The 17,985-nt window shown below is 42.7% G+C and overlaps 1 protein-coding gene across 2 annotated transcripts; it reads left to right on the forward strand.

The window, feature by feature from the left end:
- Nucleotides 1-965: 965 nt before the first annotated feature.
- On the forward strand, nt 966-16,591 carry LOC306961953 (casein kinase II subunit alpha'-like). Of its 2 annotated transcripts, none has more exons than XM_079554928.1 (13): nt 966-1,240; nt 6,024-6,283; nt 8,526-8,637; nt 8,853-8,954; nt 9,166-9,216; nt 9,311-9,370; nt 11,019-11,102; nt 11,188-11,298; nt 11,515-11,616; nt 11,862-11,962; nt 13,111-13,259; nt 15,598-15,682; nt 15,985-16,591. In XM_079554928.1, exons 2-12 carry the CDS (start codon nt 6,177-6,179, stop codon nt 15,666-15,668), a joined length of 1,050 nt encoding a protein of 349 aa, XP_079411054.1. In that variant the 5' UTR covers nt 966-1,240; nt 6,024-6,176; the 3' UTR covers nt 15,669-15,682; nt 15,985-16,591. The 2 variants fall into 2 exon arrangements, with proteins under 2 accessions (XP_079411054.1, XP_079411055.1); XM_079554929.1 differs by having other exon boundaries at nt 966-1,177.
- The last annotated feature ends 1,394 nt before the right edge of the window (nt 16,592-17,985 follow it).

Below are 17,985 nucleotides of genomic sequence, written 5' to 3' on the forward strand. Positions count from 1 at the left end.
ACACCACCATCCTATCAACATCGAGGGAACACCAGTTTAAATATCTGGGGGTGCACATATCCCAGGACCTGAGATGGACAACACATACACATTTTTTGGTTAAAAAAAAAGGCTCACCAACGCCTGTACTATCTCAGACCACTGAGAGACTAGACTCTCACCCCAGGTGCTGAAAAACGTTCACAGCTGCACCTCTGAGAGCATCCTAACCGGCAGCATCACAGTGTGGATGGAGGCTGCACTGAGCAGAACCACCTGGGTCGCAAGAAAGTGGTCTGCTCGGCAGAGAGGATCCTGGAGAATTGAGAGATGCCGACGCAGGGCCGAGAATATAAAATGTATGTGTGTGTGACAAATAATAATAAACTAAACTAGTATTTCTATCAACCCTTCTTTTCCTGAAGCTTTGGGGATCCACTTTGAAGTTTTAGTTAAATATTGCCCCAAAAAAGTATTGTTATTATTACAATATTTAATCGTTTAACCCTCACCTGAACCAAGCACATTTTCTCCAGTTTGGCATTACCCAAATCTAAAAGCTTCTTCAACAAAGCGTCGAAACAGTGACAAAACACGAGAATAAAAATGCAACAAAAAAGTGCAGGAAAAGCAACAATAAAAAAGCGACTAAAACACAACTAAAAAGTGACAAAAAGACAGTGGAAACAAGACAAAAAAGAGGTTAGGCTCATAAGAACAAGTCATTTTTGCTTGGTTGCAAGGCAAAAATGACTTCATTCTGATCTTCAGGTCTCGGTGTAAGAACACAGTTCTTGCAGGTAGTGAAGTATGAATGAGCCAGACATGCAAATGAACTTATCAGCTAGATTTATTTATTTAATTTCTCCTGTAGTAAAATAACTTTAGTCTTGAAACATTGCATTTTTTTTTTTCAAAAACAAAAAAACTCACCTTAAATAAACTTTATGACAAATTAAAAAAATAAAAAAATAAAGAGAGACGCATTTCCAGTTCCGGGTGAAGTTTGCTGCAAAGGCAAGCCCCCTACTCTCCCCACCCTTCAAAAAATAGAATTAAATGACGAATAATATAAAAGTTAGGCCCTCGAAACAAGCACATTACCCCTTGGATTCTGCGGATTATTAATTTGTCCATCCGCAGACACTGAACCGCTGCTTTTATTGCACAACCTCCAGAGCCGCACCGTTTCTTCGAGGTTAGCATTAGCCTGTTAGCATCTCCTCCATCTCTGCCTCTGCACTTCTGCGCCACTTCACCGGTAATAAACCCTGCATTTTCTTCACGTTTTGCGCCTAACAACGCTCACCACATGCTAAACCCGTCGTTGTTGACTTAAAACATAGATAGCACTCGTATTTTGGGGGGAGTAAATGGTGGTAATCGTTACGTTTTGGGTATCGCTGGAATGTTAGCTTGATGCTAACGCTGTCAAAATACATGTCACATTATTTGTGTGCACCATGAATGCATGCGCTCTTTACGCTTGTTATAAGAAAAATAAGCTTTGTGAGACATCACCACACGAAGTCAACCTGTAAATCCCCTTAAACGCATTGTATTTACGAAAGTAGCATGCATTTGGTCGTTGAGATTGACAGAACTAAGCTTTAACGACAATGTTAGTAGCAAGATTTTGCAAACAGGAGCTTCTCGCCTTCCGAAATATGAATTGTTGTGTCTGCTTTTTTGTTCTTTCTTTTTACCTGTAACGTTGTAATTTCTCTTAAGATCTAGGTTTCAAAGATGCTTCCTCCAACCACTAACAAGGTGTAGTGAAGACAGCCAATCAATGGACAAAAACAAATCAATATCAGTGGGAACTCATCTTAAGATTTAAAATAATCCCTGATCTACAGCTGCTTGATTGAGATTTGATCGTTGTCTGTGGCAGGTGAATGAGCAGGATTATAAGAATCAATTCTCTCTTAACCCCAGTTTGACTTTGTTTTGGTTGAGGGCTACACCCAAAGTGAAGAATGTGGTGTTTACTTTCACACAGACATCGATCTCTGGTCTTGATGCAAAGGTGTGAGGGAAGGATTTACATAGAAGAGCAGTGTTTTTGTTTAGCGTTTTAGGATGATTGTTCAAGCTGTGGCAGGTCTAGTTTATTAACCTCTTACCACCCGCCTAAACCGAATGCCCTCTGTCCTCTTTGGCTATAGGCCTGTGTAACACCTCATTTGAAAGCTCAGACCCACAAAACTGATCTTTTTCCTCGCGTTGTTGCTGTGTTGTGTCACCTTTTTAATGTTTTTTTTTTTTTGGTCACATTTTTGCTGAGTTTTTGTCATTTTGTTGTTGTTTTGTCACATTTTGGTTGAGTTTTTGTCACATTTTTGTCACATCTTTGTAGAGTTTTTGTCACATCTTTGTTGAGTTTTTGTCACATCTTTGTTGAGTTTTTGTCACATCTTTGTCACATCTTTGTTGAGTTTTTGTCACATTTTTGTTGAACTTTTGTCACATCTTTGTAGAGTTTTTGTCACATCTTTGTTGAGTTTTTGTCACATTTTTGTCACATCTTTGTAGAGTTTTTGTCACATTTTTGTTGAACTTTTGTCACATTTTGGTTGAGTTTTTGTCACATTTTTGTCACATCTTTGTAGAGTTTTTGTCACATCTTTGTAGAGTTTTTGTCACATCTTTGTTGAGTTTTTGTCACATCTTTGTTGAGTTTTTGTCACATCTTTGTTGAGTTTTTGTCACATCTTTGTCACATCTTTGTTGAGTTTTTGTCACATTTTTGTTGAACTTTTGTCACATCTTTGTAGAGTTTTTGTCACATCTTTGTTGAGTTTTTGTCACATTTTTGTCACATCTTTGTAGAGTTTTTGTCACATTTTTGTTGAACTTTTGTCACATTTTGGTTGAGTTTTTGTCACATTTTTGTCACATCTTTGTAGAGTTTTTGTCACATCTTTGTAGAGTTTTTGTCACATCTTTGTTGAGTTTTTGTCACATCTTTGTTGAGTTTTTGTCACATTCCTGTTGCATTTACATCCTTGTTTTCTTCTTATTTTTTGTGTGACTGTTTTGGTGCTTCTTTCCCCAAGAAGCTTTTTTTGGGGGTTAATTGTTGGATATGATTCTCAGTAAGGCTGGGACGATCCACTTTTGTCACGATCCGATACATATCACGATACTCGGGGGCCGATCCGTATTGCGATACAGTAAGCAATTATGATCAGTGATATGTTTACCTTCAAATGTGTAAAAAGTCACACGTCTGAAGTTATAAACCAGATGCCATTTTACGTTTACTGAAGTGTTAAGATTGAAAAGTGAATCAACACAAAACGTGCTGTGTAACTGTTACTGGCAAACAAAGGAGTGTGTGATAAAAATGCCTCCAAAACACATCATTGAAAGTATTGCGATGCTTGATAAAGTATTGCGATGCTTGGTATTGCGATCCAAGTCCGATCCGATATTTTGTCCCCGTCCTGATTCTCAGGCCCCCAAACTGACTGACAGACTGGGAACCTCCAACTTTCATTCTAATGGGGGATTTTAATGGGCAATTTTGTAAAATGATCTTTAAAGATATGTCACTCCCAAGATGCAGATGTTGTAGATGTCACAAACCAGTTGTATAAAACACTACTGTATTAATTATTATGTTTAAAATTCTGGAGATGTAGAAACGAGTTATAACATATGCGCACAGAAAATACTTTTGGCGAATCGTTTTTTGCATCATATGGGAAAAAAATGAAAAAAGTGGGGGGAAAAATAACCTTTTAACCTCCACCTGACACGAGCACTGAGAGTTTACAGCTTCTAGGCCCGGGTAACGCTACATTTGAAAGCTAAGACCTACAAAACTGATTGTAAATTTCTTGTTGCTTTGTCCCCGCATTTATGTCACATTTTTGAAGCGTTGTCATGTTTTCTTTTTTTTGTCGTTTTTTTGTTGCTTTTTCATTGCTTTTTTTTTCCCCTTGCATTTTTTGTCATGTTTTTGTCACCTTTTTCCCCCCTTTTTTGTTGCGTTTTCATCCAACCAAACAAAGCTGGGTTCAGGTGGTGGTTAAGTGGTTAAGTGAATGTATCTGGTCACTTGCAGCAGGTTCTTGAGTATAATAAATACACAATAATAGTAGCTACGAATTTAGTGAAGAACAAACCAATACCGTCCACTGCAAACGCACCATTCTCTTTTTGTGCATGTTGTGCCGCCTGCATGAGGAGTTTTTATTTTTTATTTTTTGCATGGTTTCATTACATTGATGAATCACATTCTGGTAATTGGTCGTGTCATTTTCTTCCGTAATCGTGGACCTGGGATGTTTTGAGGCGTTCATGTGGCCTCGGGAGCTCAGAAACATGTCCATATGGGTAGAAAAGGGCAAGAGCTGGGCAATGTTGTAAAAGAAAGTACAAGTTCAAGAAATGAAAGACTGTGTTTTGTTTGGATCTCATTTTACAAAACAATAATACTAAGATGGTTCATGAACTTAGACTAGACCGACTTCAAGGCTTAACAAATTTGTTTCTGTGCAAGTCATTTTTTATTTATTTTTCCTCCAAAAGCGCTTGTTCTCTTCGCGGGTCCTCGCTCACAGCAGTGAGAGGAAGAGTGAGCGAGGTGCTTGTCTGCACTAGGGCTGGGAACCATTGAACGATTCCAGTCTGGTGACAGAAAAAAAAACGTTTAGATACAACCAGCATGGGGAAAAAATGTAAGGATTGAATAAAAAAAAAAAAAATCGTTTTTTCACTTCTTTCCTCATTTTTTCCTCAATGTTTGCCGCATTTTCCCCCATTTTTTCACAATCCCCCCCCCCGGAATTATTCCCAGTTTTTCACACATTTCTTGATATTGAAGATGATCCCGATAATGTACATTACCTCATCTCCCACACATTATTGTTCTGTTTTCTGGTTCAAGATGACGATGTCTCTGACCACTCGCACCACGACCCAGCCTTAGAGGGAACCCTTAGGGAACTGACACGGCCATAGCGTCCGATTCACTTCAAAATGGTGTCATTCGTTACTGCTGCCAGACAGTAATCAATCAATGATCAATAACTCCTAAATGAAGTGCGCACAAACGCGCCGCGTGTGGGCACAATTTCAAACAAATGACACCATTTTGAAGTGAGTCGGACTCTATGGCCGTGTCAATTCCCTCTAAGGCGGTGGGGGTGGTGGTGCAAGTGGTCAGAGACATTTAGGAAGCGAGCTGACGCTGCTTTTGTAGCGTTTATAGACAAAATATGTTATTGTTTATTTATGTCTAAAGTTGTTGACAATATTAGTGTATTTGGTAAAACCTAAAACTGTCCACATTTTTAAAGCCCATAATCCAACATTATCATTGGCCGAGCTGAAGCTTAAACTACGCTGTAACTAAAGGAAGGAACTTCGCACTTTTGCAATCTTACAGACTATCACTTAAACATGGTAAAATGTGAAATATCAATATCAATGCTGAATGTTGTGTTTTTATGCCTGAATGCAGGATATGTCCATTTTAACTGTTTGCTCATTTGCTAGTCAATAACAGATTTTATGACGACATTTTCCAAAATGAACCTCTTAACTCCTGCCTTCACCAAGCGCATTTTCTCCAGTTCGGCTTGACCCAAATCTAAAAGCTTCTGGACTGGAGCTTACAGCCTATAGGCCAGTGTAACGCCTCATTTGAAAGCTAAGACTTGTGTTTTCGACACTTTTCATTAAATGTTTGCCTTTTTTGTCGCTCTTTTGTTGGAAGTGTTTTTGTTGAGTTTTCGTCTTTTTTTAATTCCTTTTTTGTCGCTTTTTTATGTGTTGTTGTCGTTTTTTTCCAGCACATGTTTGTCACTCTTTTCACACTTTTATTTGGGTAAAGGCAAACTGGAGAACATGTGCTCGGTTCATGTGGGGGTTAAGAGGTTAAAGCACACGAAGCTCCCGAGTCCACATGATCACAGCCTTAATCTGAACAAGGATCAAATGCACTTTAAAATTCCCTCCCGCTCGTCTCCGCTGGGTTGTTTCGGACACGATTCCCGTTCCCGCTTGATTCACGGTTGTGTTTTGTCTCCCAGCTGGCCGCCCGGCTCCTGTCTCGCTCCGGCCTCGCTCTGGTCCTGACGCTCTCGCGATTCGGGCTACAGTCGATCACCTCCGGACCGCGCTGTGTCCCGGCCCTCCTTGAACCCCATGAGACCTGCGGGGGGCGCTCCGCTCTAGAGCCAGCGATGCCCGGACCCACTCCCGCCTCCAGCAAAGCACGGGTCTACACCGACGTCAACACCCACAAGAACCGCGAGTACTGGGACTACGACGCCTACACGCCCAACTGGAGGTGAGACGGGACGGGTCAATACGGGACAAACTGTCGCCTTTTGAACGAGCAAAAGTCTTCAGCACATCGTCCATGGCTGGAGCAGTGAATGTCCCTTGGATTTCCTGTGCGCTATGTTTGGGCATAAAACAACAGACCACGGGGGCTGTTTTTCTACAAGAAAATAATTTGATTTTTTTTATTTTTTTATTTCCTTTGACCTGGAAACAAACAATCCCCGAACTCTCAAGATTAAGATGTTGATTCCCCAGAGAAACTTCCAGCTTCCAAAATGCTTTTTTCCTCTTTGTGACAACATCTCGACTTAAAGAAGCACCCGCAGACGCCAAATTCTACTTTTTCTTGTCTACTTAAAAACATTTTGTAGAATTTTTCAATATCTTCACGCAAGCCTGATTTATGGAGCTTTGAAATCCATATAACAAAAAAGAAAAAGAAATGTCATTAGCTTTACAACAAAACCAAACACAATATCCAAAAATCTTTGTGATTCAACAAAATTAACTCTAGTCTCCACCTGGCTACACTCGGGGTTCCTTATTCCCGCCAAAAGTATAGTTGGTAGTTTTTGCACAAAAGATGTTTTATTTTTATATGAAAACTTTTTCCCATTATGTCAGTAATCTACAGTAGACCGATATGGATTTCTTGGGTCCGATACCGATATCATGGGGGTTGGCTGGTGTTTTAAAGAGACTAGATGCAAGTTGGCCGTTTTATACTCACTACTGCCACCTTAGGTCATACATGTGTAACTGTATCCTCTATATTAAGCTTGTGCATGACGGCAATTCGGACCCGAAGTAACACCTTTTTCAGTGACAGTGCAGGATTTTAGAGGCAGTTGTGGTGAACAGGCCTGGGCTCATTCTACACATTAGAACATGGCTGGAACATGTAGGAGGAAAATACTTAATTTGAACATTTTTAAACTCCGTATAGTCCCTTTAAGTAATTTAGTTTGATGTAATGTTTTTCTAATCTTTCAAATAGCCTATAGTTAAACATAGGGCTGGGCGATTTTGGGAAAAATATAATCCTGATTATTTTCCCCTTATTGAGTGATCTCGATTTTCGATTCGATTTTTTAATGTTTTAAAGAAAAAACATAAAAATGGCCGAGCATGTTAACAGATGCTGTGGCCAAAACATCTGCAACACACAAACATCTGCAACACACAAACATCTGCAAAGGAGACGCAAAACAAGTGTTGCTGTTTAAAGAGTGCCAAAGGCAGACAGTGAGTGCAGGTTTGTGTGCGGAGCCTCAAAAGGCCACTAACAACTTACTAATGTACATGAAGAACCACGAGTAAACAGCACATTTATAAGTATAAAAGAACATCAAACTTCACTGTTAGAATCCAGATAATCCACGGCTGCAGCCTCAAAACAAATCCACATGGTCCAAACAGTAATCCATCCAACACTTATTTCTCCACCACTTTTTAACAATAATGAGTAGGGCCCGACCGATTATCGGCCGATACTAGCATATTTTCAATATTGGCTACCTCCTAAGTGATGTCTGGGTGTCGGCTGTTGAGATGGTACAACAACAAAGTTGCATTTGAAGTATATCTAAGCACTGCAATGCAATACTTACATTTTGATCCGTTATTCTCTGTTGTAAAGAGCTCCCACGATGTGCTGTTTTTGGCCCGCTTCATATTGAAAACTAGCAAGCCATGCTCTGGTGGTGCAAAAATGTATTACAAGTATTTGCAAAGGCACAGCAAATTAAAGGCGCCCGTTTACCAAGCAAAATGCTTTTACTTGGTTACGCAGTTTTTAGCGGTTAACCAGTTGATTGGTTAACAAACTCGTGACCGAGTTTCACTGTGATGTCTCTCTGCTCCCCTCACGGTGAAAATCGGTTCCAGAGATATCGGCTTTTTTATTGGCCGATATTGTTCAATAGCTGATATTGAAAATATCGGCCCAATATATTATCTGGCCAACACATTGGTTGGGTTACTCTTCAGGAGGATCAAATTGATATCACAAAATGTTGTATTTTTTCCCTTTTCACCTTTAGTGTTTCGCCTTAAATGTGAGCATGTTTATTATACATTTCATCAACACCTGAACAGCCCAATTATAAAACTCGGACTAGACGAGAACTACTGGTAAATGGGAACTCATCCAGGACAACCAGAGACGAGGACGAGAACAAAGCCCAGAGTGGAGTATTTCCGTAGTACGGCAGGTGTGGTTCTAAATGTCCCTTTTCCTCTCGCAGTAATCAGGACAACTACCAGCTGGTGCGCAAACTGGGCCGAGGGAAATACAGCGAAGTGTTCGAAGCCATAAACGTCACCAACAATGACAAAGTGGTCGTCAAAATACTCAAAGTAAGTCCTGAACACAGCACCGCCGCTCTGACAGGGGCAACACCCATTTACGGACTTCACTCATCACTGCGTCTCATCCATCACATGACCGTGTGTTTTGTCTAGTTGGAAATACTGTACTGACATAAACGTGTTACTTGTGAGTCGAACGGAAATGTGTGATTGCTAAACTGTCACAGCTTATTAACAGAAATATTTATTTTTGTGTTTTCCAGCCGGTGAAAAAGAAGAAAATCAAAAGAGAAATCAAAATCTTAGAAAACCTAAAAGGAGGAACCAACATCATCCGTTTGGTGGACACCGTCAAAGACCCGGTGGTGAGTGACACACACACGCTCCGTCTGTTCAGCCAGCAGGGGGAGGCATAACGTTACAATAACTTTGAGTAATGGCAGTATTTTGGGTCAGACGGAGCGGAGAGTCATGTTTTCTGTTCCGTAGCCATGTTAAATGCCTCTAACCCATTGTGGTTGTTGTTGTTGTTGTTGTAATCCACGGCTGGCGGCTCTAACCGTGTGTCTGTTGCAGTCGCGAACTCCAGCGCTTGTTTTTGAGTTCATCAATAACACAGACTTTAAGGTACATCCGCCACTAAACACATCATGACTGTTCACCTGCCGCCTTTGTCTCACTCTGCGAAGCCTCTGTAACGCCGCCCCCTTGTGGTCTGCAGGAGCTGTACCAGAAGCTGACGGACTACGACATCCGTTTCTACATGTATGAGCTGCTAAAGGTCAGTGAAAGAAACGGGAAAACCCTGAGACGAGAGAGACATTTTAAAATATTCAGTCATTTTGCTGTTAACAGAAAAGCAAATCTTTACACTTTGACATCTTTACTGTGCTGCGTGAAAGTCCTCCTCTTTCCCCCACGACTAAAAATATGTACGATAGGCCAGGATGAAGCAGATTGTGTTATCAAAAACAGCAAGAAAGTTTGAAAAGTTGAAACTTGGTAACACAGGCTTGTAAAGCACAATACGAGTGTAAGCCATTATCAATATTATTCTAAAAAAATATAGATGACTGTTTGGTCCACAGACCGCACTAAAGGAAATTACTTTCAAAATAAATGATACAAATGTAAAACAAATAGTCTTTTATGGAAATAACAATAACATATTCTGTTGTCTGGTTCTAGATGACAAATATTTTAGTATACAGTACTCGTCAAAAGTTTAAAAATGCTTTTTTAATGTATTGGTTTTTCATAAACGTCAAGACTATTTCCATTGTAGAGTCTCATTTATCAATGAACACATGTGGAATTATGTTTTAAACAAAGAAAAGTTGACACATTCTTCAAAACAGCCGCCTTCTCCTTGGATGGTTTGGACTTCACAAACATTTCAGGGACAAATACCTCGTGAAGCTCATTGAGAAAAAACCAAGAATCAAGGACGGCAATTTTGAAGAATTTCAAATATGAAACACACCCAGTACCAGTCCTATTGACAACGGATGGAAATGAGCCCATGGCTGCGACGTGGCCTGTTTACATGCATGAGTCCCATATGTCTTCATTAACTATGTGTTCATTATGCCATGTCCCGACCAAAGTAACAAGCAACATCTCCACGTTAGTAGCACCTACAGACCCCAGATTTTGCACTCCTGCTTTGTACTTAGAAGATATAGTATGGTATTCAATATCTAATCTCACTGTTGCAGCTGGCAAATCAGAATAGTATTTATTGTCATTGTTTGAGAACAGGTTCTTAAACTAGGATTTTTTTCTCATTACAATCGTGCAACATAAAACATATGACACAGAATTTAGATAAAAATAATGTATAAAATCTTTAAAACTATAAGGCTATAAGGGCATGACGAAAAAAGCTAAAAACAACAATGTGACATAGAGTGGACTGTATTCACAGATGTGCAGCTGCATTAAGTGATAGCAGCAGATATGAGTGTGGACCTACCACATATATAGAGCTGTGCAAATGGCTGCAACAGGTTATTACATTCATTAGTCTGAGACAGAGTTGTCGTTCATGAGTCTAATGGTGGAGAGGACAAAACTGTTCTTGTAGCGGGAGGTTTGGGTCTGAGTGGGACCGTAGCCTCCTGCCAGAGGGGAGAGGGGTGAATAGTCCGTGTCCAGGGTGAGGAGGGTCAGCTGTGATCTGACCCACACGCCTCCGGGTCCTGGAGGTGAACAGATCCTCGAGAGATGGGAGCTCACAGCCAATCACCTTCTCAGCAGCAGCACAATGCTGCACAAATATTTCATTACTGATAATCATCCTCTGAAAACAGCATGAATCAGTTTCCGCAAGCTCTACAAACATGTTCTGGAAATGCATCCGGCTCTTGTTTTGTATGAGTTCATATGAAAAGTGTGAGGTAATGTATAATGCCCGCTCTTTTGCCCAGGCCCTGGATTACTGCCACAGTATGGGCATCATGCATCGAGATGTGAAGCCGCACAATGTCATGATCGACCACCAACTCAGGAAGGTACAAACACCTCCGCCCGTGTAAAACTGCAGACATTCTGATACTGATTCTCATCTTTACTGACCTCTGAACCCTCTGTGCCCAGCTGCGCCTCATCGACTGGGGCCTGGCAGAGTTCTACCACCCGGCCCAGGAGTACAACGTCAGGGTGGCCTCGCGATATTTCAAAGGCCCCGAGCTGCTAGTGGACTATCAGGTACCTCCAGGGCAAAGCTGCATCTTATTATTATTGCAAAGTAATGATGAAGATGTGAAGAAAGACGCCATGCTGGCCACTCATACAGCCGCTGGTCAAATACGCACTAATAAAACTTTCTTTTTTCCATAAAAAGTTTACCTTAGAATTGGTAAATATCTTTGTCCTGTTAGTTTTCAGCTGTGTTTGCTCATCTTTTGTCTCTGCGTGTTCCAGATGTACGACTACAGCCTGGACATGTGGAGTCTGGGCTGTATGTTGGCCAGTATGATTTTCCTCAAAGAACCTTTTTTCCACGGACAGGACAACTACGACCAGGTACTCGGGTTCTTCTAACACATATATGCATGTCTTTTATATCTTTACCCGCTGTACCGTCTGCGGCCACTGGAGGGAGCTCTGGCCTCGTCCGCTTCTGCTAGTCCTCTCTCTCTGTAATTTTTCATGCTCTAGCCTCATTTATGTATCAGAGAGAGCAGATTTAAATGCTGAAGAGTCACTGTTTACATTCGTGAGATCATGAGCTGTAGAAGATTGTTGAGCGTCCTGACCTGTTTGTGCAGTTGGTGCGCATCGCCAAAGTCCTGGGCACAGACGAGCTGTTTGGATACCTGCACAAATACCACATCGAGCTGGACACGCGCTTCAAGGACCTGCTCGGACAGTGAGTCCAAACCAACATGTTGTTTTATTCTGTAGCACTGGATGCTGCTGTAATGCTATAACCTTTTCCTCTCAGGACATTCTTTAACTTAGTAGTACGTATTTGGTGCCCTAGGCAAGATTGGGCCCCCATTACCCTAAAAAATAAAAAAATAGCACATATGAAGAAAAAAAACCTCTAGATTGGACACGTCCACAGTAATACAGTTGTAAGATTCTTCTAACCAAGTGAAATGTAAATCAAATGTAAACACCTCTTATTTCCTATATACTGTTTTTCCTACTTTAAAACTGTATTTCTGTACTCTTTAACACAACATGACCAATAATTACTGAACTTGGGACAGGAATACAATAAATGCTAACCACTGAACCCTAAACAAAACAACTAAAAAATTAGACATTTCACTTTGAAGTAATGCCCTCAAAGTGTGTGATTGGATGTTTGTATCTCACATTCTGCCGTTGGATCTATGAAAATGTTGCTCCTGGTTTGGCATTGGTGGCATAGGAGTTAGCTTCGTCGACCAGTCACTAGATGGCCGCCACATTTGCCAAGTCAATGAGCGTGATGTCCTATCAAGAGTTTTATTAAATATCTTTGACTGGCAGCATTTATACTTGTTTGTACTTTTCTAGCACATACAGACACATGGACAAAGCCTTTTCTGAAATTTCTTGACCCAAATGGAGATTTATAACTTTGCTATAATTATCAATCTATTCCTTTTTGATTATTATAATTGGTGCAATCTTGAATCGAGTGCACCCCAGTTTTATTTAAAGGAGCCTCCACCTCCACCTTGTTTAAAAGCTTGAAATCTCTCAACACAAAAGACTGCCACTCTCTATTGCTCTTCGTCCCAAAGTTATGTCCAAAAGTCGGTGATGTTGTGGATGGTGAGAGCATGGACTTCCAGGGTTGAAAACAACTCCAGCAGATGGCGACCTCAAAAAGTTTTTGTTTTGACCTTTATTTAACCGGGAAATAAAAAATAATGTGTTGTCAACCTTAATAATCTGAATAAACTGAAAATGTTTACTGCAAAATAGTATTTAAATTTGAAAGTAATATTTATTTTCTCTTTTTAAACTGAAGAACACTCCCCAAGTGCCCCAGGCTAAATGCTGGTGTTCCCTCTCTCTTAGGCAGTCCCGTAAGCGCTGGGAGCAGTTTGTTCAGCCGGAGAACCAGCACCTGGTGAGCCCCGAGGCCCTGGACCTGCTGGACAAGCTGCTGCGCTACGACCATCAGACCAGACTGAGCGCTGCAGAGGCCATGCAGCACCCGTACTTCTGTGAGCACCTCTATGCAGCACGCAGACGCATGAGCGCAGACACATGAGCGCAGCACGCAGATGCATGAGCGCAGCACGCAGACGCATGAGCGCAGCACGCAGACGCATGAGCGCAGACACATGAACGCAGCACGCAGACGCATGCGCGCAGCACGCAGACGCATGAGCGCAGAACGCAGATGCATGAGCGCAGCACGCAGACGCATGAGCGCAGCACGCAGACGCATGAGCGCAGCACGCAGACGCATGAGCGCAGCACGCAGACACATGAACGCAGCACGCAGACGCATGAGCGCAGCACGCAGACGCATGAGCGCAGCACGCAGACGCATGAGCGCAGCACGCAGACGCATTAGCGCAGACACATGAGCGCAGACGCATGAGCGCAGACGCATGAGCGCAGACGCATGAGCGCAGCACGCAGACGCATGAGCGCAGACGCATGAGTGCAGACACATGAGCGCAGTACGCAGACGCATGAGCGCAGACGCGTGAGCGCAGCACGCAGACTAGAGATTAGATCGGGCCCAAAAAATTTAGCCCAAACCGACCCCGACCAATTATCGTAAAATGTAGACCCGAGCCCGAAATAAACCCAACGTTATTTTTTCATTTTATTGCTGCCAGAAGCGCGGCGCCTCGCGACGGGGGTGGGGGAGGGTGGGATGGGCTCGCGCACACATGCATCGCAGCTCTGCTCAAAAGGTATGCAGAAGACCAGACCGGACAGCCCGTGCGTGGAGTGCTGCAGAGTCAGACCTGACTGAAGCGCGCAATCATATTTGTGAGACACGTGAGGGCAGACACGTGAGGGCAGACACGTGAGGGCAGACACGTGAGGGCAGACACGTGAGGGCAGACACGTGAGGGCAGACACGTGAGGGCAGACACGTGAGGGCAGACACGTGAGGGCAGACACGTGAGGGCAGACACGTGAGGGCAGACACGTGAGGGCAGACACGTGAGGGCAGACACGTGAGGGCAGACACGTGAGGGCAGACACGTGAGGGCAGACACGTGAGCGCAGACACGTGAGGGCAGCACGCAGACACGTGAGGGCAGACACGTGAGGGCAGCACGCAGACATGTGAGGGCAGACACGTGAGGGCAGACACGTGAGGGCAGCACGCAGACACATGAGCGCAGACACGTGAGCGCAGACACGTGAGGGCAGCACGCAGACACGTGAGGGCAGACACGTGAGGGCAGACACGTGAGCACAGATGCGTGAGGGCAGCACGCACACATATGAGCGCAGACGCGTGAGGGCAGCACGCAGACACGTGAGGGCAGACGCGTGAGGGCAGCACGCAGACACGTGAGGGCAGCACGCAGACACGTGAGGGCAGCACGCAGACACGTAAGGGCAGACACGTGAGCGCAGATGCGTGAGGGCAGCACGCAGACACATGAGCGCAGACACGTGAGGGCAGCACGCAGACACGTGAGCGCAGATGCGTGAGGGCAGCACGCAGACACATGAGCGCAGACGCGTGAGGGCAGCACGCAGACACGTGAGGGCAGACGCGTGAGGGCAGCACGCAGACACGTGAGGGCAGCACGCAGACACGTGAGGGCAGCACGCAGACACGTAAGGGCAGACACGTGAGCGCAGATGCGTGAGGGCAGCACGCAGACACATGAGCGCAGACACGTGAGGGCAGCACGCAGACACGTGAGGGCAGACACGTGAGCGCAGATGCGTGAGGGCAGCACGCAGACACATGAGCGCAGACACGTGAGGGCAGCACGCAGACACGTGAGGGCAGACACGTGAGCGCAGATGCGTGAGGGCAGCACGCAGACACATGAGCGCAGATGCGTGAGGGCAGCACGCAGACACATGAGCGCAGACGCGTGAGGGCAGCACGCAGACGCGTGAGCGAAGCACGCAGACACGTCATCATAATATAAAACCACTTAAACAAGGCATGACCCATTTTTTAGATTTGGCTATACAAAATATTGTCTATTTTGACCTTTTTCAGTCATGGCATTTAATATTATCATATACACAATGAAGTATTTTTATTGTGTATTTGAAAATCTTAAGTGACGGAAAATATCTCGTATATATATTTAATCTACAGAAAAATTGACATCCCTACATTTAATTTCCCCCCAATTCACCGACAACGTCTCGCCTTAACAAAGAATTGAAAAAGAAGTAAATCATTTAATGTGACAGAACAATCAACAGTATTTCAATTATAGTTTATTAACCGAAATTGGGTTTGTGAGGGGGACCAAACCCACACACACTAAACCTGACCTGAGGCCCCAGACCTTGAACACACCACACTGAGCATATATGATGAAACGCTCTTGTTTTTTTCAGTTCCCGTTGTGAAGGAACAGACCAACGCCAACTCAGATGGATCCAAGGCAGTGAACTCCAACGCCACATGATACTGACTCTACAGGTGGGTTCTCAAAAAACAAATATCGTTTTATTAAGTGTTCCTGTTATTTTGTGGAATTTGGTTAAAGCCACACTGTGGAACATTGTAGATTGTGCACTGCCTAAAACAAAACAAGTTGCCACAAATTAGGGTTGTCACGAAATCATATTCAACATATTCATTTGAGCAGCCTGTCTTTGACTCTTTCTGTGGTGTGCAGTTTTCCGCTGCGTGGCTTTAAAACACCTTCCCCTTGTTTTAACAGACGACCGTGACTTTGAGCCCGCCGTGACCAGATCTCGCTGTGCTTTTTGTCTCCACAGGACGACTCTTTGTTACCTCAGCTTGTGATGTTTCCGACAGCCTCCGGTCCGACTCGACGGCCATAAACAGAGCAGGACTGTACCCCCCCCGAAAACACCCCTAAACCCCAACCCCCCCCCCCCCCCCAAACCCCGCTCTGAAACCTCGCCCAGTCCCGCCGCTTTATCTCCGTCAGATATTTATAGCTCACTACACTGTACAAAGTTACTTATTTTAAGGCAATAATCTTATTCCGATGTACGTTTGTTATTAACTGATGCAACGAGCTACTACAGTTTTAATCTCTCTTATGTATGAAATGGTATTTACATATTTATATCTAGGAAAAAAAAAAGACAGATTTATTCTAATTATCTCAAAGGTTTACAGATTGTTTACATGCTGAAAACAACAAAAGTGTCAAATAAAAAAAGTCCGCCGTGACTTGAAATTCAGGGCAAAAAAGAAAAGAAAAAAAAAAGGTTGTGAGATTTTTGGTTGTCGGGGGCTGCACTTGAGACCAGACGGGTTCATGAAGGTCCCAGGAGTTTGCGAGTCCCCGCTGTGTCCGAGCTGCACCACATGAGAATAAGTCGTGATGCTTCCGAACTTTTCAGGCCGTGAGTGACAAAACAATCTAAACAAACAGCTGATGTTTGTACTGAGGGCTGGGCAATATTGAGAGAAAACATGTCTGCAAAAATATCGCTTAGTCATCGATAGCATACTATCAGAAATATGCTAAATTGTGCGGTCGCCTTTTTAAGCGACCATCTTAATTTAGGTCGCTTAAAAAGATAATTGTCCTGAACAAGACTACACAACGGTAGAAAAAAAAACTCCCTATCCCCCTAATTTTTTTCAAAATTCTTTCAATTTTTAACATTATTCCCAATGTCACCCAATTTTTTCGTATTTTTTTCCCTATCCCTGTTAATTTTTATTTTTTCAAAAAATTTCTATTCTTCCCCATTTTTCCATATTACTTTTCAAAACATTTTTTCCATTCTTTTGTTGTTTTTTTCCCCTCTAAATTTTTTATGAATTTTCATGAATCTAATATTTTTTTGATATTTCTCCCCAAGAAGTGACTTACAATTTTATTTTTTGCATGTTTTGGCCCCATTTTTTTTCAATGTTTGTTCCATATTTTTGCCACAATTTTCCCCCAAATGATTCCCCATTTTTCACACACATTGGAAATTATGATAAATTTTCAGATGTTACACACATTATTTTTCTGTTTTCTGGTTCTAGACGACAAATATATTAGTATAAGTATCTGAAAAAGTATCGTTCAGTTATTGGTATCGAAAACCAAGTATTGTTAAAGCAGTACTAAGTAACTTGTTTATCTTAATAAATCCTTTCCGTTGTCCCTGTGGGATTAATACAAGTTTTAATGGGATGATTGGGGGGTCTTTCATCTCCCCCTGGTGTCTCTGGCCAGAAAACCACACTTGCAACTTCGCTGCCTACGGGTCAGAGCCACCAATACACACTAATGGCATCACGAAGAAGAAGCTAACAGGCTAATGGGCAAAGCTAACTGCGCGCTAGCGCCACTTAAACAGTATTTATAGCCAAGTTTGAGTGAAAAAAAAAGATTTCCATTGTGTATGTGTATGTATTGGATGTACAATATCCTTCTGTCCCTTTGCCTTTTCTGTCAGCGTAGTATTTACTCTCACGGACAATTAATAAGTTAAAAAATCGCAGCTTGCTACGACACTTGTAGTTGCGCTTATGGCCTCTAGAGGAAAGAGTTACTTAGTACTTCCTTAAAGTACTGGTATTGAAAAAAATGTAACTGTACCCAGCTCATCATTTGTGCCAAAAAGAAGTCTGTAAATGTTATTAAAGGGGCTACATGCAAGTTAGTCATTTTATGCTCACTACTGCCACCTCAGGTCTCATGCGTAACTGCAGCTTCTATATTAAGCTCTTGCATGACGGCGCTTCGGACCCAAATTAACACCTTTTTGAGTGACAGTGCAGGATATTAGAGGCAGTTGTGGTGG

This window comes from Gobius niger (genome assembly GCF_951799975.1).
Source record: "Gobius niger genome assembly, chromosome: 4".
Taxonomy (NCBI): Eukaryota; Metazoa; Chordata; class Actinopteri; order Gobiiformes; family Gobiidae; genus Gobius; species Gobius niger.